Source organism: Lacerta agilis, chromosome 4, assembly GCF_009819535.1.
Source record: "Lacerta agilis isolate rLacAgi1 chromosome 4, rLacAgi1.pri, whole genome shotgun sequence".
Classification (NCBI taxonomy): domain Eukaryota; kingdom Metazoa; phylum Chordata; class Lepidosauria; order Squamata; family Lacertidae; genus Lacerta; species Lacerta agilis.
Window position 1 is genome coordinate 888,372 of NC_046315.1, and position 22,529 is coordinate 910,900.

Consider the following 22,529-nt stretch of genomic DNA (forward strand, 5'->3'; position numbering starts at 1 on the left):
AGAGACCAAGGAGATTCCATTCAGGTGGGTCTTCATTTTCCAACTTGAAACTTGCTCTTCATCAGAGAAGGTAGCCACAAACTTCCTTCTGGCTTCGGGGATATCGCTCCAGGATTCAATTCCTATAATGTACAGCCTTGTTGGGGTATAGAGTGTGCCACAATTGTCAAAGGTGGCCATTCTGAAGCATTTGTGATGGCAGGTGGAAGATCAAATGTCCCCAAAGTCCTCCATCTCTTGAAATACATTCTGAAATGTAGAAAATTAGTATGTTGGGGGAGAAGGTGTCTCTATAAACCTCCCATGAAGGAGAGTCCACCGCCTCTCGAGGTCATCCATTCCACAGTTGAACAGCTCTTACCATCAGAAAGTTCTTGTGAAGTATTCGTTTGAATCTCCTTCCTTGTCATTTGAATCCATTGGTTCATGTCCTCCCTTCTGGAGCAGCAGAAAACAAACTTGCCCCACCTCCCATGTGGTAGCTCCTTGGTCTGTGGTATTCAACCATAGATAAAAACCCGCTCCTTAATCTCAGGAACCACCCTGGTTAAAATATGTTAAGAGGTGTCCAAAGGCAGAGCAAACAAACAAGCAGCTCTCCCCCCCAAAGTGCTAGATTTATTGAGTTTTTAAAAAGACAGTTCTTTGTGATGCTTCAATATTAATTGCCGTCACTGTGTGTGTTCTTTAACCTTTTATTTTATTTTATTTTATTTTATTATTTTATATGACCAAAAGGTGAGCTACCAAATAAATAAGATCAAAATAAATATAGCTCATGAATGGTATGGACAATTCCCACATCACAGGGGAACGCAGAACCAAAGCAACCAAGGCTCCCATGTGGATGGGTGATGGTGTACTTTCCTTTCCTTACGTCCATCTAGGTGCGGCTGGATGGGAGAACTTGTCACTCACCATGGAGCTGCTCAGTAACCGAAGCTCCCTCCATTCTACATTAATCCTCGCGGGCATCCCAGGGCTGCAGGCCGGAAATATCGGGGTCTCCATCCCTTTCTGCTTTGCCTATGCAGTTGCTGTCTTGGGAAATGGTGTTGTTCTCCTAGTGATTGTGAAGGATCAAAGCCTCCACAAGCCCATGTACCTCTTCCTCTGCATGCTGGCTGTGAGTGAACTGGGGGTCTCCCTCTCTACCCTCCCCACGGTGCTGAGCGTCTTCCTGTTTGATGCCAGGGAGATTGGGCTGGATGCGTGCCTCAGCCAGATGTTCTTCATCCACTGCTTCTCCATCATGGATTCAGGGGTCCTCTGGGCGATGGCCCTGGACCGCTTCATAGCCATTTACAACCCTCTGCAATACACCACCATCCTGACAAACCTTAGGATCATTTTGTTGGGATCTGGGATTGCCATGAGAAGCGTTTTCCTGATGACCCCACTGCCTCTCCTCCTGAGGAGGCTGCCGTTTTGCAGGTCCAACGTGCTTGCTCATCCTTACTGTCTGCACCCCAATTTAATCCAGCTCCCCTGTGCAGACACAACCATCAATAACCAAACTGGTCTGTTTGTTGTGCTCTCCACATTTGGCCTTGATTCCTTGTGCATCGTCTTGTCCTACGTGATGATCCTCAAGACCGTGCTGAGCATGGCCTCCAAGGAAGGCCGTCTCAAGGCCCTGAACACCTGCATCTCCCACATCTGTGCTGTCATGCTCTATTACACCCCAATGATCGGTGTTTCCATGGTGCACAGGTTTGGCAGGCATAATTCTCCAATGCTGCACTCACTGATGGCCAACATCTATCTCCTGGTTCCTCCGATTCTGAACCCCATAATCTACAGCATCAAAACCAAAGAGATCCGCAAGGCCTTTGGCAGGTTTTTGTCTCAACAGAGACTGATCTGAAGTGTTAAAGTGTGTTGTGATATCCTCAAGAGTGTTTATGGCTTCTCAAGCCCAAAAGAGGGAAGTTGGGTGACCATTTGGTTTTCCTCCTTTTCAGAAGCTATTGGCATTTTTTTAAAGCACGTGCACACAGAGAGTAGATTCTTTACAAGCTCACATTGGTATTCTTTACTTGTTGTGCATCATGTCATTGTGAAATGGTACTAGAAAGGAGTGTTCTGCACATTGGGTCACATGGCCTGACTGTGAAAGCATCAACTTCTGAGCATCTACTGTTTTGACAATGTCCAAAAGACCTCTTGTGCTGCATCCATAAAGTCATTCAAAAGGAGTTAATCCTGGGCTCTCTTGGCCTTCCTCTCTATTAGGCAGATAGGAGCTGTTGCAGGTTCTGGACCCAATCATTGAGATGTGTTGCTAGGTACATCTTCAGAATTTGTTTTTAATTCTCAAAAATTAATCTCTGGGCGAGATGCGATGGTTGTCAATTTCTTCACAGGCTTTGCCCTGTCTCTGCATTAAATTAAACTGAGATCTGGGGTAATTAATACACTCAGCATCTGGGATTTTAAAATCAAAACTGGGAGAAAGGGCTTCAATATTATCTTCTTTCTGGAACCCGGGCGATGTCTTTGTATCAACAACAACGCCTCCTTGCACCCCTCTTGCCTGTCCCAAATCTGCCATCCATCTCAACTCCTCCGGCTTAAATTTCTGGTGCTCAGTTCCATTTTGGGCTTCTTCCTGCCTTAGTTCAAACTCTCCGACTTTTCCCCTTTCATGAGCCACACCCACCCACCCCAGCACTGCTGCTTTTACTTCCAAGGTGCCCGTCTCAGAGCTATTTTCCCTTTCTCCCACATCTGCTCTGCTCCACCCAGATGTTTCACAGTTGATACCAGGCGTCCTGCTTCTGCCCACGTATTGTGAACTCAGAGTGTGCAGGCAAAGACAAAAGAACTCGAGGTTGTTGTTGTTGTTGTTGTTGAACAAGAATGATGTTATACAAATAAGTACAGTATACCAAGTATTCTCATGTCGTTTGTATATCACAAAAATAGCATAATAAATGTGAAACTGGAGGTTGCTTTAGTTTGTTTTTAAAATATTGTGTTTCAATGCTGTAACCTATCCTGGGACCTTAAGGAAGAAGGGAGGGTAAACTAACAGTCAGAATAATTTTGCGAGCGCCGAGAAGAGGCTCTGTGGGTCTTTGCACAGAGGAGTCTATCAGCGGTGTCTATCAAGCCCCCTTTTGGCATAGCTGCATCCTTACCTGCCCTGCACCTGATGTCAAACACGGACAGGTGGCTTATCCAGCCTCATGGCCCAATAGGGAGCCTTAGCGGACCCATTTATTTTATTTTTTATTTTTATTATTTTTTTAAAAAAATGATAATCCAAATCAAGCTCCTTTACTTACAGAGTCCTTTTTTGAGTCCGAATCGAGGAAAATGCAAGTGCTCCAAACTGGCAGATCCCGCTGCTTTGTGTCTTCAGTCTGAAATGGCTCTTCAGCGCTGTACCGGAGCCCGGTTCACTCAAGCCTCCCTTTTACAAGGGAAGCCTGAGAACTGGGGTGGCACGTCTGGCGCCCGCTAGAGCCCCAGTCCACGGGACGCTCCTCCCGTGGTTTTTACGGAGCCTGCAGCGCGGTTGCGGTAGCTCCAAACCGAAAAACACCGGAGCCGTCTCAGAACGAAGACGGTTCCCGACTGCGCAGAATGGTGCCGGCACCGGAAGTCCCTTAGCGGACCCATTTAGGCCCATGGACCAGAGGACGGCATGAAGTGTTTGTCATGCATGTAACTGAATGTAAAGTATTGCTGTCAGTTAAGCACTTCACATAACCACTCCTTAAAATATGTGTAAACCATAACAACAGCAACAACAACAACAACAACAACAACAATAATAATTTATTTGTACCCCGCCCATCTGGCTGGGTCTCCCCAGCCACTCTGGGCGGCTTCCAACAGAACATTAAAATACATTAAAATATCACAGATTAAAAACTTCCCTAAACAGGGCTGCCTTCAGGTATTTTCTGAATGTCAGATAGTTGTTTATCTCCTTGACCTCTGATGGGAGGGCGTTCCACAGAGCGGGCGCCACTACCGAGAAGGCCCTCTGCCTGGTTCCCTGTAGCTTTGCTTCTCGCAGTGAGGGAACCGCCAGAAGGCCCTCGGCACTGGATCTCAGTGTCCGGGCTGAACGATGGGGTTGAGACGCTCCTTCAGGTATACAGGACCGAGGCCGTTTAGGGCTTTAAAGGTCAGCACCAACACTCTGAATTGTGCTCGGAAACATACTGGGAAACCAGGCCAAAAAAGGCTGGAATCCCACTGTTGTTCGCTTCTTTTTTGACATTTCTGCCTGCTTTCCTCTCCTCCAATCTTGCCACACAGAGAAACACATGGAGTTGGTTCACAGCCTTGACTACTGTTGTCGAGGCTGCAGCTGCTGGCACCTAGTTTGTTGGGGGAAGAGCTCCTGTTGCTCTGTCCCAGCTCCTGCCAGCCTAGCAGTTCGAAAGCATGCCAGCACAAGTAGATAAATAGGTACCACTGTGGCAGGAAGGTAAATGGCATTTCCGTGTGCTCTGGCTTCTGTCACAGCGACTTGTTGCACCAGAAGCAGTTTAGTCTTGCTGGCCACATGACCTGAAAAGCTGCCTGTGGACAAACACTGGCTCCCTCGGCCTGAAAGCGAGATGAGTACCACAGCCCCATGGTCACCTTTGACTGGACGTAACTGTCCAGGGGTCCTTTACCTTTTACCTCCTATGTTCTAGAACATATGTTCTAGCGCCCGTTATTTTAACGGGCTTAAACCACTAGTTTGTTATAATTGTGATGATTATGGCGTACAGCTGATGAAAACCCCAAAGTTGAGATTGTTAATTTGGGGTTCTCATCAGCTGTACACCATAATCATCACAATTGTAACAAATGAAGGCTTGACACATCTCGCTTTGCATGTTGTGAGTCTATCTCATATATTAGTTTCACCTTTTAAGTTGAATTACTGAAGGAAACGAACCTTTCCACGATATTCTAGTTACAGGTGGGTAGCCGTGTTGGTTTGCTGTAGTCAAAACAAAATAAAAAAAATTCTTTCCAGTAGCACCTTAGAGACCAACTAAGTTTGTTCTTGGTATGAGCTTTCGTGTGCATGCACACTTCTTCAGATACACTGAAACACGATATTCTAATTTTTCGAGTTTCACCTGTATTCATATATCTCTTGGTGCAACCATCAATATAGTATTGCAGCTAATTAGCCACTTCACATAGCCAGTGTTTAAAATTACAGATAAGACAGTGGAACTCAGTAATTGCACCGTTGCAGCTGCTGTGACCTAGTTTGCTGAGGGAGGATGGTGCTCTGCACTAGTTCTGCGCCCTGCAGAAATGTCTCCCTTGGCTTAGTGCCCCTTGGTGTCCCCGCAAGCAGCAGGAGGGACATCTCATCTCCTTCCTCTCCAGGGATTCCCAAGAAAGCAGCATAAATCTTTACGCAGCTGAGCCTCTGACATGACTGGATCTTTCTCCTGGCTGCCAGCAGAGACTAAAACGCTTCCATCCAGGGGGGTCTTTTTATGCTCCAGCTGGCACTTGTTCTTCATCACAGAAGGTTGCCACAAACTGCCTTCCGGCTTCGGGGATATTGATCCAGGATTCAGGGCTCATCCGCTCTGACCTGTGCTTTCTAGACACGAGACAAGCAGAAGTGTAGGCGAGACCAGAATCCCCAGAATAGAGAACCTTGCCGAGGTATGGAATGGGTCTGAATATTCAAGGGCTGTGGCTCTGGAGTGTTTCAAGTGGCAGGTAGGGGGTCAAATGGGCCAGATGCGCCCACTATCTTAAATAAATAAAATAAATTATGAATCCTGTGTAGCTGCTGCCCCAGCTAGAAATGATTCTCCCCGGCTTCTCCCAAGATGATGGGGTTCAGGGACAAGGCTCCTCCAAATTCCTGCGGAGCAGAGCAGCTCTTCTGCCTCCTCTTCCAGAGTGGCTTCTGGAATGTCTGTTGGCACCCATTATTTATTGGGATTTTAAAAAGAGGGTGTATTGAGATGCTTCAGTATTAGGGCTTATCCAGATTTTATCCAGGTTTTAAAGCTCCTTGTCTGAGCAAGGTGTGTCCTGGCTCCCCCCCCCCCACCAAGAAAAACCAGTGCTTCACTGCTGAATCAGAGCAAATGGATTGCTGTTTGCTCCAATTCACTGGTAAAACATGGGTTTTCCCATTGAAAGCACCGGGACAGAAAACAGGCGCCGCCACCACTTAGACATGGAGCTTGGAAGAGCAGAATTGTGCCTGGGAAGCTCAGCACAAAAGGAAGCCTGGATGAGGCCTTAATGCATGTCACCTTGTGGCAACATTACCTTTTTTGTTGAACCAAAGGTGGGCTATGGAATTTAACAAAGAAAACAAATCAATGCAGCGAATGAATGATAGAGACATGCCACAAATTTGGCAAAATAAGGAGCTGCAGATCCTAAGCAACTGAGGCAGTACATGGGAAAAGAATCTAGGAGGTTTAGCAGACCACCAATGTAAAACGAGTCCACCGTGTGATGCAGCAGCAAAAAAATGAATGCTATTCTAGGCTGCATCAACAGAAGTCTAGTGTCCAGGTCAAGGGAAGTCATAGTCCCACTCTCTTCTGCCTTGGTCAGACCACATCTGGAATACTGGGTCCAGTTCTGGGCACCACATTTTAAGAAGGATGTTGAGAGGCTGGAAAGTGAGCAGAGGAGGGTGACCAATGTGTAGAAGAAGAAGAAGAGGAGGAGGAGGAGGAGGAGGAGTTTGGATTTGATATCCCGCTTTTCACTACCCGAAGGAGTCTCAAAGCGGCTCACATTCTCCTTTCCCTTCCTCCCCCACAACAAACACTCTGTGAGGTGAGTGGGGCTGAGAGACTTCAGAGAAGTGTGACTAGCCCAAGGTCACCCAGCAGCTGCATGTGGAGGAGCGGAGACGCGAACCCGGTTCCCCAGATTACGAGTCTACTGCTCTTAACCACTACACCACACTGGCTCTCAAGGGTATGGAAACCAAATCTTAGGAACAATAGTTGAGGGAGCTGGGTGTGTTTAACCTGAATAATAAAAGACAGAGAGGTGATATGAGAGCCGTCTTCAAATACCTGAAGGCGATGCTGAATAAACAATGATTGCTGTTCAACAGCAGAATGGACTCCCCTGGAAGGTGATGGACTGTCCATTGGAAAGAGAGTTTGAATGGCCATCTGCCAGAGATGCCCTAGCTCTGATGTCTGCTTGCAGGGGGTTTGACTAGGTGGCCCTTGGGGTCGCTTACAACTCTATGATTCTATGATTCTATGAAGCTCCCATGTTGATGATGAGGCCTTTCCCTCCCTTATGTCCATCCAGGTGCTGCTGAATGGGAGGACTTGATCACTCACCATGGAGCTGTTCAGTAACCGAAGCTCCCTCCATTCTACGTTCCTCCTCACAGGCATCCCAGATCTGCAGGCAGGAAATATCGGGGTCTCCATCCTTTTCTGCTTTGCCTATGCAGTTGCTGTCTTGGGAAATGGTGTTGTTCTCCTAGTGATTGTGAAGGATCAAAGCCTCCACAAGCCCATGTACCTCTTCCTCTGCATGCTGGCTGTGAGTGAGCTGGGGGTCTCCCTCTCTACCCTCCCCACGGTGCTGAGCGTCTTCCTGTTTGATGCCAGGGAGATTGGGCTGGATGCGTGCCTCAGCCAGATGTTCTTCATCCACTGCTTCTCCATCATGGATTCAGGGGTCCTCTGGGCAATGGCCCTGGACCGCTTCATAGCCATTTACAACCCTCTGCAATACACCGCCATCCTGACCAATTTCAGGATTGCCATGATAGGCACAGGGATTGCAGCAAAGAGCATTATCCTGCTGGCCCCACTGCCTCTTCTCCTGAGGAGGCTGCCATTCTGTAGGTCCAATGTGCTTGCTCACCCCTACTGTCTGCACCCCAATTTAATCCGGCTCCCTTGTGCAGACACCACCGTCAATAGCCTCTATGGGCTCTTTGTCTTGCTCTGTACATTTGGCCTCGACTCCCTGTTCATTGTCCTGTCCTACACATTGATCCTCAAGACTGTGCTGAGCATGGCCTCCAAGGAAGGGCGCCTCAAGGCCCTGAACACCTGTGTCTCCCACATCTGTGCCGTCGTGATCTATTACACCCCAATGATAGGCCTATCTATGGTGTACCGGTTTGGCAGGCATGCTCCACCTCTGGTTCACTCCCTGATGGCCAACATCTATCTCCTGGTCCCTCCACTGCTGAACCCCATCATCTACAGCATCAAGACCAAGGAGATCCTCAAGGCATTTGGAAGGGCTCTCCATCGGAAGAGGTTCTGACATGGAATGGCAACGACCTGAACCATGATGCAGTCACATCCCAGCTTTTTCTCCAAGGAGGTCAAGGTGGTAAACAGAGTTCCCCTTTCCCTTCCATGCTCATCCATCTTTTCATTGACTACAGTAGCATGGTGAGAATCTCTCCATGCACTTTGCACTCACCTTAGCATGGTGGGACTGAGCTGTGTGGCAAGCTCATTCATATGCTCCAGCCCTAGTTGGGGGTAGAATAAATTGAGACCAGAAATGACAGCCCCAGTTCTTAGAGAAAACTCCATGGGTGTTTGGTGACTGTTAATGTACGCGAGAGACAGCATTTGGGTATGGTCAGTGCTTTCCTTCCCTAAAAACATGTTTAGGGGTACTCTCATTTTCCTACTCCTACATGACCCCATGGACCAGAGCACGCCAGTCACGCCTATCCTTCACTGCCTCTCGCAGTTTGGCCAAAGTCATGTTAGTAGCTTCGAGAACACTGTCCAGCCATCTCATCCTCTGTCGTCCCCTTCTCCTTGTGCCCTCCACCTTTCCCAACATCAGGGTCTTTTCTAGGGAGTCTTCTCTTCTCATGAGGTGGCCAAAGTACTGGAGCCTCAGCTTCAGGATCTGTCCTTCCAGTGAGCACTCAGGGCTGATTTCTTTAAGGATGGATAGGTTTGATCTTTTTGCAGTCCATGGGACTCTCAAGAGTCTCCTCCAGCACCAGAATTCAACAGCATCAATTCTTTGACGATCAGCCTTCTTGATGGTCCAGCTCTCACTTCCATACATTACCACTGGGGAAACCATAGCTTTAACTACAGTATGTGGACCTTTGTCGGCAAGGTGATGTCTCTGCTTTTTAAGATGCTGTCTAGGTTTGTCATTGCTTTCCTCCCAAGAAGCAGGCGTCTTTTAATTTCTTGACTGCTGTCACCATCTGCAGTGATCATGGAGCCCAAGAAAGTGAAATCTCTCACTGCCTCCATTTCTTCCCCTTCTATTTGCCAGGAGGTGATGGGACCAGTGGCCATGATCTTAGTTTTTTTTTATGTTGAGCTTCAGACCATATTTTGCGCTCTCCTCTTTCACCCTCATTAAAAGGTTCTTTAATTCCTCCTCACTTTCTGCTGTTGAAATACTGCCCCTCAATGAAGCCAAACTTAGATTCACAAAATGTTTAGGGGTATGCATCCCCCTGCGTCCCCCCAGAAAAAAAGCATTGGCTATGCTTATTAAGAAATGACCATGGACTCCATTGGACTGTGCACCTGCTGACATAAGTCAAATCAATGCACACATGTATTTTCATTTATTGTTGCGGGGGTGTTTTTTTTGGGGGGGGGGGTCCAGTCTGCATGATGCTCTGAGTCCTGTATTCTTCCACATGGGAGCAAATAATCAAGGCTGCTTGTCAAAAGAGAAGAAGAGAAACCCACATCACTTTGCATCGTCATTAATTATAATTATAATCATTTTATTTATATGCCGCTTATATGCATGATTGCCTTCTTGCATTTCTAGTTTCTATCGGTTCCAGTTAGGTGAAGCCTGCATGTCTTCCTTCGCTGTCATCCTGCTTAGGTCTCCTTTCAACTCCCCTCCCCACTCTCTCCAGAAGCCTCTTGCCATCTCTCGGAGCCAAGGGTCTGGGTTCCGGTGCAGTGGTCAACCTTTCACCCATCCAGGTGTTCTATTCTTTTCTAAACTGCCTGGATCAGTGATTGCCAACTGGTGGTCCACGTAGCCCACTCAGGGGGTCTGTGGCACCGTTCACATAACAAAAACTACCACCGAGGTGTCAACATTTTCAAAAGTAGGGGGTCCGTGGCTTGGCTTTCGAAAAACAGGAGGTCTGCAGTACTTAGCTAATTGGGAAGTTCATCAGTTTTGCTGATTAATTCAACTAAATGGTTTCAACTGGATTTTGAATAAATGTGCTATTAATTGTCACTGTCTTGAATTTCATTTACAGGTAGGTAGCCGTGTTGGTCTGCCATAGTCAAAACAAAATAAAAAATAAAAAAATCCTTCCAGTAGCACCTTAGAGACCAACTAAGTTTGTTCTTGGTATGAGCTTTCGTGTGCATGCACACTTCTTCGGATGCACTGGGGTGGGGGTCGCCAGACCCTTATATATAGTGAGATATATAAGGGTCTGGTGACTTCTATTTCAGTGTATCTGAAGAAGTGTGCATGCACACGAAAGCTCATACCAAGAACAAACTTAGTTGGTCTCTAAGGTGCTATTGGAAAGAATTTTTTGTTTTGTTTTGTTTTGAATTTCATTGTGCTATTGTCTTCCTTGGTGGGTCTTGCAAACCACTGTTTTGAATGATGGCTTTTTACAGGGCAGGGGGCACTGGGGGTGAGTTTATGGAAGCAAGGGGATGGCGGCCTGAAAAGGTTTGGGAACCGCTGGTCTTAAGAATTTTATTGTTGGGTGGCCATATAATGAGGTCATATGAACAAAGGCGTAGGAAGGTCAAGTGGTACCTGGTGCGGAAAATTTCTTGTCACCCCCCCCCCCCGCAAAAATGATTTTACGTCATTTCATATTTTCTTACAACGGAATAATAACAAGTAGTAGTAATAATAATAATAATAATAAACTTTTATTTCTATTCCGCCCTCCCTGGCCGAAGTCGGGCTCAGGGTGGCTAACATCAGATACATAACATTGGTATAAAATCAAACAATAATTAAATTGCCTCCTAAAAACATCTCAAAATCAAATTAAAGTCTAATTAGATGGCTTTCCACAGGGTTAGGGTTGGGAACAGTAAGTGATCCACTGAACTGAAATTTCAGCCTTCATGACATAGGAATACAGCTAAGTAAACAGCTTTTTTGGTGGACGAGGGTCAAGATATTAACCGATATGCATGAAATTTCATATATAGCAAAATAATCCCTAGTATAGTAAGATAAGACCTTCGGAGCAGGCATTTTTTAAAAATAAAAATTATGAACCGCCCTAGTAGGGCAGTAATTGTTCCTTGATAATTTGTCACCCCCTCCATTATGGAACCTGGGGCGGTCCGCCCCCTACGGCCCCCCCTTGCTACGCCCCTGCATATGAGTACTTCCTTTTCAGGCAAATGCTGCTTTGAAGTCAGTCTGCTCTTGTTGCAACCAGCAGGTGGTACAAGCCTGGGTCCCAGGTGATGCTCCTTTCTTTGTGTGGGTGACTAGACTCTCTCCACCTGAGGCAGGTGTGGATGGTGACATTTGAAGTGATGTTTTCTTTTCTTTTTTAATATAATTTTTATTTATTTTCCATTGAATATTATACATTCACATCATCTTTATCCACTATACGGCCTTGGCTCTTAGAGCCTATCAACTTCCTTCCCTCCCGCCTCATGGCTTTCAAAATTAACCTTTATATCATTGCAATTTATGCATTTTCCAATTCTAATTACACTCATTACAGAATATCTCAAAATTTTAAATAAATAGAGAAAGATGGAAATTTCTCATTACAAGTCTTCAGACAACCCTACTAGTGACTTTAATTGCTTACAATGATCTTTCAAATATTGTACTGTATAAATTTACTCCAGTCCTTTTGGAATACTTGATCGTGCTGGTTTCGGATTTTTCCTGTCAGCTTTGCCAGTTCTGCAAAGTCCATCATCTTCATCTGCCACTCTTCTTTCGTCGGTACTTCTTGCTGTTTCCATTTTGGGGCTAAAAGAATTCTTGCCACAGTTGTTGCAGACATGAACAGTCTTTTATCTTCCCTTGGTATCTCTTCGCCCACTATACCCAATAGAAAGCTTCTAGTTTTTTTTTAACAAAAGTACCGTATTTTTCGCTCCATAGGGTGCACCGGACCATAGGGCGCACCTCGTTTTTAGAGGAGGAAACCCAGATTTTTTTCTGGTTTTCCTCCTCTAAAAGCCCTGTTGTTGTTTTTTTAGGATCAGCTAAAAGCTTTGCAGCATTTTTTAGCAAAGGGAAAAGCCCTGGTTTTTTTGAGGATCAGCTAAAAGTTTTGCAGCTTTTTTGCAAAGGGAAAAACCCTGTTTTTTGAGGATCAGCTAAAAGTATTGCAGCTTTTTTTTGCAAAGGGGGAAAAGCAAAGAGGAAAAGCCCCGTTTTTATGGGGTTCAACTCACATTTCTGCAGCTTCTAAAGGAAAGGGAGCCTTTTCTACAGTTTCCAGACAGATAATCTAATCAGCCAGTCCCATGTCGCTGGGCAAACAAACAACCTCCCTCTGCAGCACATTCGACAAAGGAGGGCGTGGCTGAAAGGGAGCCGGGACTCTTATCTCTCTCCCGATCTCTTGCTGATCAGCTGCTGAGCGGGGTCCTTTCAACACCCCCTTTTCTCTTTGTAAAATAAAAAGCATGATCCTCTTTTGGCCCCTGGGCAATTCAGCTCCAGGGACCAGCATTCGTTCCATAAGACACACAGATATTTCCCTTACTTTTTAGGAGGGAAAAAGTGTGTCTTATGGAGCGAAAAATACGGTATTTCTAAACATTTCTTTAACTCATTATATACCATTTCCTAGAAAGCCTTTACCTCTTTGCAAGTCCACCACGTGTGGTAGAAGATACCTTCCCTTTCTTTACATTTCCTACACTCATTAGTTCAACAACAAGTCCAAAACAGCTGGAGACCCACGTTTGGGAAACCCTGATCTACATGTTTGAGAAGACAATTCCCAGTAGCCCCAGTCAGCACAGCTGTGCACTCAGCTTCGCACAACATGCTTCAGAACCATCCCATGAGCTGTATGTTGTGTTGCCACCCTCCGGACCTCTCAAGGAGGAGGCACACAAAGGAGGGCATCAGAAGATGATCTCAGGGTCCAAGTAGGTTCAGATGGAAAGAGACGGTCCTTGAGGTATTGCGGTCCTGAGCCATTTTAAGGATTTATAGGTCAAAACCAGCACTCTGTATTGGGCCCAGAAACTATTTGGTAGCCAGTGCAGTTGGACCAGGATCAGTTGAATATGCTCAAACCGTCCTGCTCCAGTGAGCAAACTAGCTGCTGAATTCTGCACCAGCTGAAGTTTCCAAACTGTCTTCAGAGGCAGCCCTACGTAGAACACATTGCAGTAACAGGTAGGTAGCTGTGTTGGTCTGCCATAGTCAAAACAAAATAAAAAATAAAAAAAACTCCTTCCAGTAGCACCTTAGAGACCAACTAAGTTTGTTCTTGGTATGAGCTTTTGTGTATCTGAAGAAGTGTGCATGCACACAAAAGCTCATACCAAGAACAAACTTAGTTGGTCTCTAAGGTGCTACTGGAAGGAATTTTTTTATTTTTTATTTATATAGACAACAGTAGTTAGGCTATCCCTGTCGAGATAGGGGCGTAGCTGGGCCACCAACAGAAGCTGATGGAAGGCACTCCGGGCCACTGAGGCCACCTGAGCCTCGAGCGACAGCAAAGGATCCAGGAGGACCCCAAAGCTACAAACCTGCTCCTTCAGGGGCAGCGTAACCCCATCCAGAGTAGGCAACCTCCCACCCACCTGGTCTAGGGAACCACCCATTAACAGGGCCTCCACCTTATCTGGATTGAGCTTCACTTTGTTGGCTCTCATCCAGTCCATTATCGAGGCAAGACAACGGCCCAGCACTTCCACTGCCTCACCTGCAGATGTAAAGGAGAAACAGAGCTGAGTGTCATCGGCATGCTGCTGACAAACCTCCGGATAACCCCACCCAGCGGTTTCATGTAAATGTTAAACAATATGGGGGATCGGATTGAGCCCTGTGGAACCCCACGTTGAACACGCAGTCATCAGGGCAGGAAACAGTTGTTCCCAGAGCCAGGGAATGTGCAGAGAAACCTCCGCATCAGGCTGTCACAATTCACCACTCAGAGGTTGGGGTGCCATGCAGAAATAAACAGTGACAGAAATACATACAGAGAGCCCCCTTTCTGCTATGCCCCATTGGTCAGGGGTGGGGCTCCAGTTTTGGGACTGAGAAACACCCCCACCCCTTGCAAGAGGAGGCGCCTGGCCGCTTCCCGAATCTGCTTCGTTTTCACCCCATAGATGATGGGGTTGAGCATGGGGGGCACGGTGACGTAGAGGTTGGCCAGCAGGATGTGGACGTGGCGAGGGATGTTGTGCCCAAAGCGGTGGGTGAGGAAGGAGAAGAAGGCCGGCGTGTAGAACATCAGGATGACGCAGAGGTGGGAGCCGCAGGTGTCCAGGGCTTTGTGTCGAGCATCCTTGGACGGGAGCCGGAAGACGGTCCTGAGGATCAGCGAGTAGGAGATGGCGATGAGGACAGAGTCGACCCCCAGGGTGGACAGAGCCGCTGTCAAGCCATACACCACGTTGGGGGTGATGTCTCCACAGGCCAGGCGAGCCACCCCCATGTGTTCACAGTAGGTGTGCGGGATGATGTTGTGGCCACAGTAGGGCAGCCGGAGCAGGAGGAACACAAGGATGACCACGGCGAAGAAGCCCCGGAGGACAGAGACCACCCCAATCCTCCCGATCACCACGCGGGTCAAAATGGCCGTGTGCCTCAAGGGGTTGCAGATGGCCACGTAGCGGTCAAAGGCCATGGTCATCAAGATGGCCGACTCCACGGCGGAGTTGAAGTGGATGAAGAAGACCTGGGTGAGGCAGGCGCCGGAGGAGATGACACCAGCACCGAACCAGAAGATGCCCATCGCTCTGGGGATGGTGGTGCTGGAGAGGACCACGTCGGAGGCAGCCAGCAAGGAAAGGAAGAAATACATGGGCTGGTGGAGGGCAGGCTCTGAGGCGATGGTGGCCACCAGCATGAGGTTGCCCAGCAAGGCCACCACGTACATCCAGCAGAATGGGATGGAAATCCACACATGGAAGTCCTCCAGTCCTGGGATGCCGGCAAGGAAGAACCAGGGAGGGATGGAGCTGCTGCTGTAGTTGGGGGAAGACATGGCCGAGTGAAGCTCCCTGAGCACTTCGTTCATTTCTTTGTTGTGGTTTCGAGACCCATGTTGGGCAAAAGGTTCCTGCATTGCAGGGGCTTGGAGCAGGAGACCCTCACGGTCCCTTCCAACGCTACAAGTCACTGGTTGTAGGTCTTCAGCATTTTTTACTTACAAACCTCAGAAGGAAGATGGTCCCTGCTGCCTGCAATCTGAGAGGCATGGCCTGAAAGGAAAACGGATTGGGAAGGAGGCAGAAAGCAAACTATCCACACTTCCTGTTTGCTCTGCTGCTTTTTGCAGGCGCAGGTCCAAGCTGAAGAGATCTGTGTCTGGGTGCTCTTGTTTCTTTGCCCCAAGCTTTCAGGATGAAAACCTGCTCTTTACTGCTCAGACAGAGCAAACATCAATTTGCGGGTTGCCATTTGCTCTGATGGAGCTTTAAAGAGCGGGTTTTCATGGGGAAAGCACTGGAACAAAGAAAAAAAAAGGGGGGGGTGCTCAGATACAGAGTTTTAACGTGAGGACCATGCCTGGAAAGAGCGGAGGAAAGGTAATTGTGGACAAAGCCTTAGTTTTGTGGTCCAGTTGATGGCAACTCAACAGGCCTTGAGGCTGGATCCAAGCACAATGGAAGGACTGTGGCTGCATGGAAAGACTTCTGCTGGGTGACAGAGGCTGGGGAGAAGGCGGCCTCTCAGCTGGAGCTCTATCCAGGTGCGACCTGCTGCTTTCTCTCCTTTGGGTGACTTCAGAAATGGCAGCTGGTAGCTGGGGAGATTGGGGGGGGGGGTCTCAGATGCAGGCGTTGGTGTCGACCCTTTTTCACACCAGAAAGGGACCCTTGTTGCTGCTCCTCTCTTATCAGAACAACTGGACTTTTCATAGAGTTGGAAGGGGCCGCAAGGGTCATCTAGCTCATTCCCCTGCAATGTAGGAATCTCAACTAAAACATCCAGGGCCGATGGCCATCCAATCTCTGCTAACTGAGCTGTTGATGACTGAGCTTCCAGAGATGATCCATTCTGGTGATGGTCACTGCTTGGTGCCCTTGGGGAGGATAAGGAATGTATATAAATGGATGGGTGGGAAAATGAACAAGGTGGGGTGATACAGCAACAACAACAAGAACAACAACAACAGGAAGAACAACAACAACAACTGGAAGAACAGCAAGATTTTTGAATGCTCCACTTGGCCAGGCCAGCAAACGAATGATCTGTCAAGCTGAATGCAACCAACCTAGTCCGGAAACCACGCTTTATGGTAATGGTTGGGTGAGTTGGGGGCATTTAGTCTGGAGAAGAGGAGACTGAGAGGAGATATGAGAACCATCTGAAGGGCTTGTTTTCTCCTGCTCTGGAGGGCAGGACTCAAACCAATGGCTTCAAGTTACTAGAAAGGAGGTTCTGACTAAACACACGGAAGAACATTCTGATGGTAAGAGCTGTTCGGCAGTGGAACACTCTCCCTTAGGAGGTGGTGGACTCTCCTTCCTTGGAGGATTTGAAGCAGAGGTTGGATGGCCATCTGTCCTGGATGCTGTAGCTGAGATTCCTGCATTGGAAGGGGTTGCGTTGCAGGTACCGGTGAGAAACCTGCAAATAGGATCTGAGCACAAGAGCCCTCTGTCTAATCCTCTTCTAAGGCCAATGAATTGCTGGCCATCACAGTCTCTGTGTGATAGAACATCCCACAGTTTAACTATTCACTGTTTGAAGACACACACCCCTCTCTTTTTTGGTCAGTTGTAAGAATGTGAGAAACATCACCTCCTGGCAAATAGAAGAGGAAGAAATAGGGGCAGTGAGAGATTTTACTTTCTTGGGCTCCATGATCACTGCAGATGGTGACAGCAGTCACGAAATTAAGACGCCTGCTTCTTGGGAGAAAAGCAATGACAAACCTAGACAGCATCTTCAAAAGCAGAGACATCACCTTGCCAACAAAGGTCCGTATAGTTAAAGCTATGGTTTTCCCAGTAGTAATGTATGGAAGTGGGAGCTGGACCATAAAGAAGGCTGATCGCCGAAGAATTGATGCTTTTGAATTATGGTGCTGGAGGAGACTCTTGAGAGTCCCATGGACTGCAAGAAGATCAAACCTAACCATTCTCAAAGAAATCAGCCCTGAGTGCTCACTAGAAGGACAGATCCTGAAGTTGAGGCTCCAGTACTTTGGCCACCTCATGAGAAGAGAAGACTCCCTAGAAAAGACCCTGATGTTGGGAAAGATGGAGGGCACAAGGAGAAGGGGACGACAGAGGAGGAGATGGTTGGACAGTGTTCTCGAAGCTACTAACGTGAGTTTGGCCAAACTGCGAGAGGCAGTGAAGGATAGGCGTGCCTGGCGTGCTCTGGTCCATGGGGTCACGAAGAGTCGGACACGACTGAACGACTGAACAACAACAAAAAGAAGAATGTGAGAAGAGCCTGCTGCTGGATCAGGCCAACTGCCCATCTCGTCCAGCACCCTGTTCTCACAGTAGCCAACCAGATGCTTGCAAGCAGGATCCAAGCACAAGAGTCGTCTCTTCTCTTGAGGCTTCCCGCTACTGGTACCCAGAAGCATCTTTGCCTCTGACAGTGGAGAAAGAGTAGGCACTACAAGCACTCTTTCCTGCAGGTCCCCCTCCCCAGAAAGCCAGTGTGGGTTTCTGCTTTGGATGTAACATTTCCCAGCGATCTTTCCTTCCCCGAGAACCACAGTAAGATCCCTCCCTACTTTGAAAAAAGCATTCCGCTCTTACTCAGAGAGGCACAGTCCGTTTTCTCTCTTGTCCTGAAATCCACCTACATTGCAGGCAACCCCTGATTTAGAGGCAGAAAAGTATTTCAGGGAAGGGACAGAATTGCAGCCTGAAGTGGAGGAAACATGGGGGGGGGGGAGCCCAGGCGAAAAAGATGCTAAAAGAAACTAGTATCCTGGGATGAGGGCTGCATTTTCAATATCATTGGGGAGGTGGCCTGGCACCCTCCTCCAATGCCCCCTTCCCAAAAAAACCCAAGAGGCAATTGTTTAGCTTCTTCATAATTCTCTTTAAAACCACAGAATTAGAGAGTAGGAAGGGACCCCCCAAGGACCACTTAATCCCTGCAGTGCAGGAATCGCAGCCCAAGAACCCCTGACCATCTAAGGTCACCCAACCTCTGCTTAAAAACCTCCAAAGAAGGAGAGACTGCCACCTTCTGAGGGAGTCCATTCCTCTTTCAAGCAGCTCTTATCCCCAGAAAGTTCTTCCATGTGTTTAGTCAGAATCTCCTTTCTTGGTTTGGGTCCTGCCCTCTGGAGCAGCTTGATCCATCCTCCCTAGGTCAGCCCTCCAGTTATTGGAAGATGGTTATCATACCTCCTCTCAGTCTCCTCTTTCCCCAGCTAAACATGCCCAGCTCCTTCAACCATTCCTCACATGGCTTGGTCTTCAGACTGTTGATCATCTTGGTCGCCCTCTTCTGCACACCTTCCAACTTGTCTGAAGAAGTGTGCATGCACACGAAAGCTCATACCAAGAACAAACTCAGTTGGTCTCTAAGGTGCTACTGGAAAGAATTTCCTATTTTGTTTCTTCCAACTTGTCCTTATCCTTCCTAAACTGGGGGGGGGGTGGCACCCTGAAGAACTGGACACAAGACTCCAGGTGGAATCTGACTGGGGATGGGTCTGGTGATATATTTTTAAAAAGACTCACCAAGCTCTTTTCTATGGGGAAATACTTGAATTTGTTGGTGATTCAGGAGAGGACTCTGCAGCCTCGCCAGCAGTCTGGCCGTGGCAATTTATGCAGTTTCCTCGGGGATCCCAGGAGGAGGGACAGAGGAGGGTTCGGGTGAGCAGAGATCCCAGGAGGTGCAGCGACTGAATCCCAGGTGTGATGAAGCAGCAGAAGCTGGTGTTGACTCCCCCAACACACAGAGACAGTCTCTCTCTCTCTCTCTCTCTCTCTCTCTCTCTCTCTCTCTCTCTGTGTCTCTCTCTGTCTCTCTCTGTCTCTCTGTGTGTGTGTGTGTTTGTGTGTGTGTGTGTGTGTGTGTGTGTGCTGTACTCTTGAAGATCTGATTCTGTTAACAGTCAGCAGCAAACTGGAGCTGTAAAACAACCACTATGGGTGTCATTATGGAACTGAGAGCTGTATAACAGCGGATGCTCTATATGCTCTGGGGCAGCTAATGTAAGGTGGCAGGATGCATCCCTCCCTCTCTCCCACCCTCCCTCCCCTAGGCAAGGCCTCTGAATCACAAGAGCCTAAGAAGAGCCTACTGGATCAGGCCAATGGCCCATTTAGTCCAGCATCCTGTTCTCATGGTGGCCGACCACTATGGGAAATGCCCCCCAACAGACATGCTCTGCCGCCGAGGGCAATGTTTGTCTGTTGCAGGGGTGGTCCTTCAATTTGGCTAACTGGCATGGAGTCCCGGCAGGTGAGAAGCTGCAGCTGTATTGGGTTGTGGGCACCCCTTAGTCCCTGTTGTCAGGCATGGCCTGTGGGTGTTGGCGGGTGCCCCTTTGACTTGACGGACTCATCGGGGTGAACATTGGCCAATGGGGTGCCAGAGGGAGCAAGGAGTCTTAGGAAACCTTGTGGTGTGAACACAGTGTTCGGCTGTTAACTTGCGCAGGTGACGGAGGTAGAAATTATCCCCATCTGTTAACGAACTCCTGCCCGGAATTACCATATTTTTCGCTCCATAAGACGCACTTTCCCCCTCCTAAAAAGTAAGGGGAAATGTCTGTGTGTCTTTTGGAGTGAAGGCTCTCCCTCCGATCGCTGTACAGGCACAGCGATCAGACGGAGAGCCGGTAAAACACTGCGCTTGGCTCTTGCTTTCCTTGAGTGAGTGTCATGCACAGTGTGAAGCTCTCCCTCTGGATCGCTGTACAGGGAGCAGGGAAGGAGGGGTCCCTGCACAGCGATTGGAGGGAGAGCCGGTAAAACGTTGCACAATCGTAGGAAGAGCTGTGAAGGCAGCATCTCCTTCCCTGACCCCACACCCCAATTCTTCCCTCCGTGAAAGTACGGTAGCAGCATGATGAACATTTGGGGGCGCCCCACAGGTGCTCCACACAAGACCCTCCCTCCGCCACTGGTCTTGCCAGGACAGTAGTGCCTTCCTTTGCAGAAATGTGAAATTTGAAGGGTGGTTGTGGTTTGGTCCTTGTGTTGTGTACGAAGGTGTGACTTTAAATGGGGATTGAATCAGATTTCTCCCTCATTCCTCCCTCATACGAAAGCCCCCAGAGCTTTCCGCAATGAACAAAAAAGAAGAAAGTCCCACTTCTTTTGGCATTATTAAAATAATTGTGTAGGTCCAAACCATACAGTCCTTAGATCTAAGGGACTCAATGTGGGAAGCTCATATATTTCCATTGTCTGCCCCCCTTACTAGGGGATAAAGACTCTCCTCATTTGTAAATGACAGAGATGGTTCTTAATGCCACCGTTGACTGCTGTTCACTTTACATTGATGAAATGTGTTGAAGTGTGATGCAGCAGCTAAAAAAGCCCTCCCCACTCCCTCACTATATATAAGGGTCTGGTGACTTCCGTTTCAGTGTATCTGAAGAAGTGTGCATGCACACGAAAGCTCATACCAAGAACAAACACAGTTGGTCTCTAAGGTGCTACTGGAAAGAATTTTTTATTTTGTTATAACAAACATGGGCATCCAATAAAGTAGGGTGCTGGGAGATTCGGGACAAAAAGGAGCTTCTTCTTCATGCTGAACTATGGAACTTGCTGCCGCAGGAGGCAGAGATGGGCACCAACCTAGTTTCTTTAAAAGAGGATTAGTCAAATTCATGGAGCAGAGGGCTGCCAGTGGCTATGAGTTGGAGGCAACAATGCTTCTGAATGCCAGTTGCTGGAAACCCCACGCAAGGAGAGGGCTCTTGTGGGTTTCTTGCAGGTTTCTGGCTGGCCACTGTGAGAACAGGATGCTGGACTGGATGGGCCATTGACCTGATCCATAGGGATACTTTAGACTGGGCCAAACCAGTGGCTCCCTCTAGCTCATGTCTACACCGACTGGCAGCGACTCTCTACGATTTCATAGAATCCTAGAATCCTAGAGTTGGAAGAGACCCCAAGGGCCATCCAGTCCAACCCCCTGCCAAGCAGGAAACACCATTCAAGCATTCCTGACAGATGGCTGTCAAGCCTCCGCTTCAAGACCTCCAAAGAAGGAGACTCCACCACACTCCTTGGCAGCAAATTCCACTGTCAAACAGCTCTTACTGTCAGGAAGTTCTTCCTAATGTTTCGGTGGAATCTACTTTCTTGTAGTTTGAATCCATTGCCCCGTTTCCGCTTCTCTGGAGCAGCAGAAAACAATCTTTCTCCCTCCTCTATATTACATCCTTTTATATATTTGAACATGGCTATCATATCACCCCTTAACCTTCTCTTCTCCAGGCTAAACATACCCAGCTCCCTAAGCTGTTCCTCATAAGGCATCGTTTCCAGGCCTTTGACCATTTTGTTGCCCTCTTCTGGACACATTCCAGCTTGTCAGTATCCTTCTTGAACTGTGGTGCCCAGAACTGGACACAGTATTCCAGGTGAGGTCTGACCAGAGCGGAATACAGTGGTACTATTACTTCCCTTATTCTAGATGCTATACTCCTATGGAGGCAGCCCAGAATTGCAATGGCTTTTTTAGCTGGAGTCTACATACAGGAGTCTCTCCCAAGCCTACCCAAAGGTGCCGGGCATCGAACCTGGGACCTTCTGCAGGGGCAGATGCTCTACCACTGAGCTACAAACCTTGCCCATAAGCAGAGTTGTGTTGGATCAGGCCAATAGCTTGGTAACCCAGGAACTACCTACTGCAAGAGAAAGTGGTGGTGCTCCCAGCAAAGGCCACTCCAGTTTATCAAAAGCCTCCTTCAAGCATAGCTTGGATGGAGTATCGCAGGAGCCCAGCTGGGGGCCCAGACACCTTCCTGTGAATCATTGGGGGCTTTTCTTTCTGTGCATAGATGCTGACACGAGCGGGACTTGCCCACAGGATATGCCCACCCCACTTCCATGGGAAGATGCACACACTGGTTGGCGCTGACCCCGCAGAGTGTCTGCACAAGCAGGACGTCTTGCAGCGTGGAAAAGGCACCAGCAAACTAAGACATCTGAGGGAGCTAAGCTGCTCACTTCAGCCGCTTTGTGTGTCCACCCACAGAGCCACCCAAAGGGATGTGGGCAAGAGGAACTGAAGCACTTGCCCACTAGGCCTGCTGAAACTCTTGGCCCTGGGTATCTTAATGCTCTGTGCCAGAAAGATATAAGCTGACCAGAAGGAGAGAGAAAGAGAAGGCCTGGGGCAGCTCCAGAGCTCCGGCTGAGACCAGCACAACAGCTTCCCAGTTGGAGTCCGGAAGTGCTGGAGGACATCCTGGGTCAAGG

The 22,529-nt window shown here is 48.1% G+C and overlaps 5 protein-coding genes across 5 annotated transcripts in view; 3 read left to right on the forward strand and 2 right to left on the reverse strand.

Moving 5' to 3' along the window:
* LOC117044871 overlaps window positions 1-22,529 on the reverse strand; it is a 628,087-nt gene that overhangs the window by 290,259 nt on the left and 315,299 nt on the right. The gene's annotated exons all lie outside the window — the stretch shown is intronic.
* Window positions 1-22,529, forward strand: part of LOC117044870 — an 878,236-nt gene that overhangs the window by 184,449 nt on the left and 671,258 nt on the right. The window lies entirely within an intron of this gene.
* On the forward strand, window positions 920-1,892 carry LOC117044904 (olfactory receptor 51I2-like). The gene has a single exon (XM_033145696.1). The coding sequence runs from the start codon at window positions 920-922 to the stop codon at window positions 1,865-1,867; it is 948 nt and encodes a 315-aa protein (XP_033001587.1). The 3' UTR covers window positions 1,868-1,892.
* Window positions 7,312-8,256, forward strand: LOC117044965 (olfactory receptor 51I2-like). Its single transcript, XM_033145758.1, has one exon. It carries the CDS (start codon window positions 7,312-7,314, stop codon window positions 8,254-8,256), a length of 945 nt encoding a protein of 314 aa, XP_033001649.1.
* Window positions 14,147-15,142, reverse strand: LOC117044966 (olfactory receptor 52D1-like). The gene has a single exon (XM_033145759.1). The coding sequence runs from the start codon at window positions 15,140-15,142 to the stop codon at window positions 14,147-14,149; it is 996 nt and encodes a 331-aa protein (XP_033001650.1).

Excerpts from the sequence above, each read along its gene's own strand:
- LOC117044965 (XM_033145758.1), top strand. The coding sequence starts at position 7,312 with ATGGAGCTGTTCAGTAACCGAAGCTCCCTCCATTCTACGTTCCTCCTC.
- LOC117044904 (XM_033145696.1), top strand. The coding sequence starts at position 920 with ATGGAGCTGCTCAGTAACCGAAGCTCCCTCCATTCTACATTAATCCTC.
- LOC117044966 (XM_033145759.1), bottom strand. The coding sequence starts at position 15,142 with ATGTCTTCCCCCAACTACAGCAGCAGCTCCATCCCTCCCTGGTTCTTC.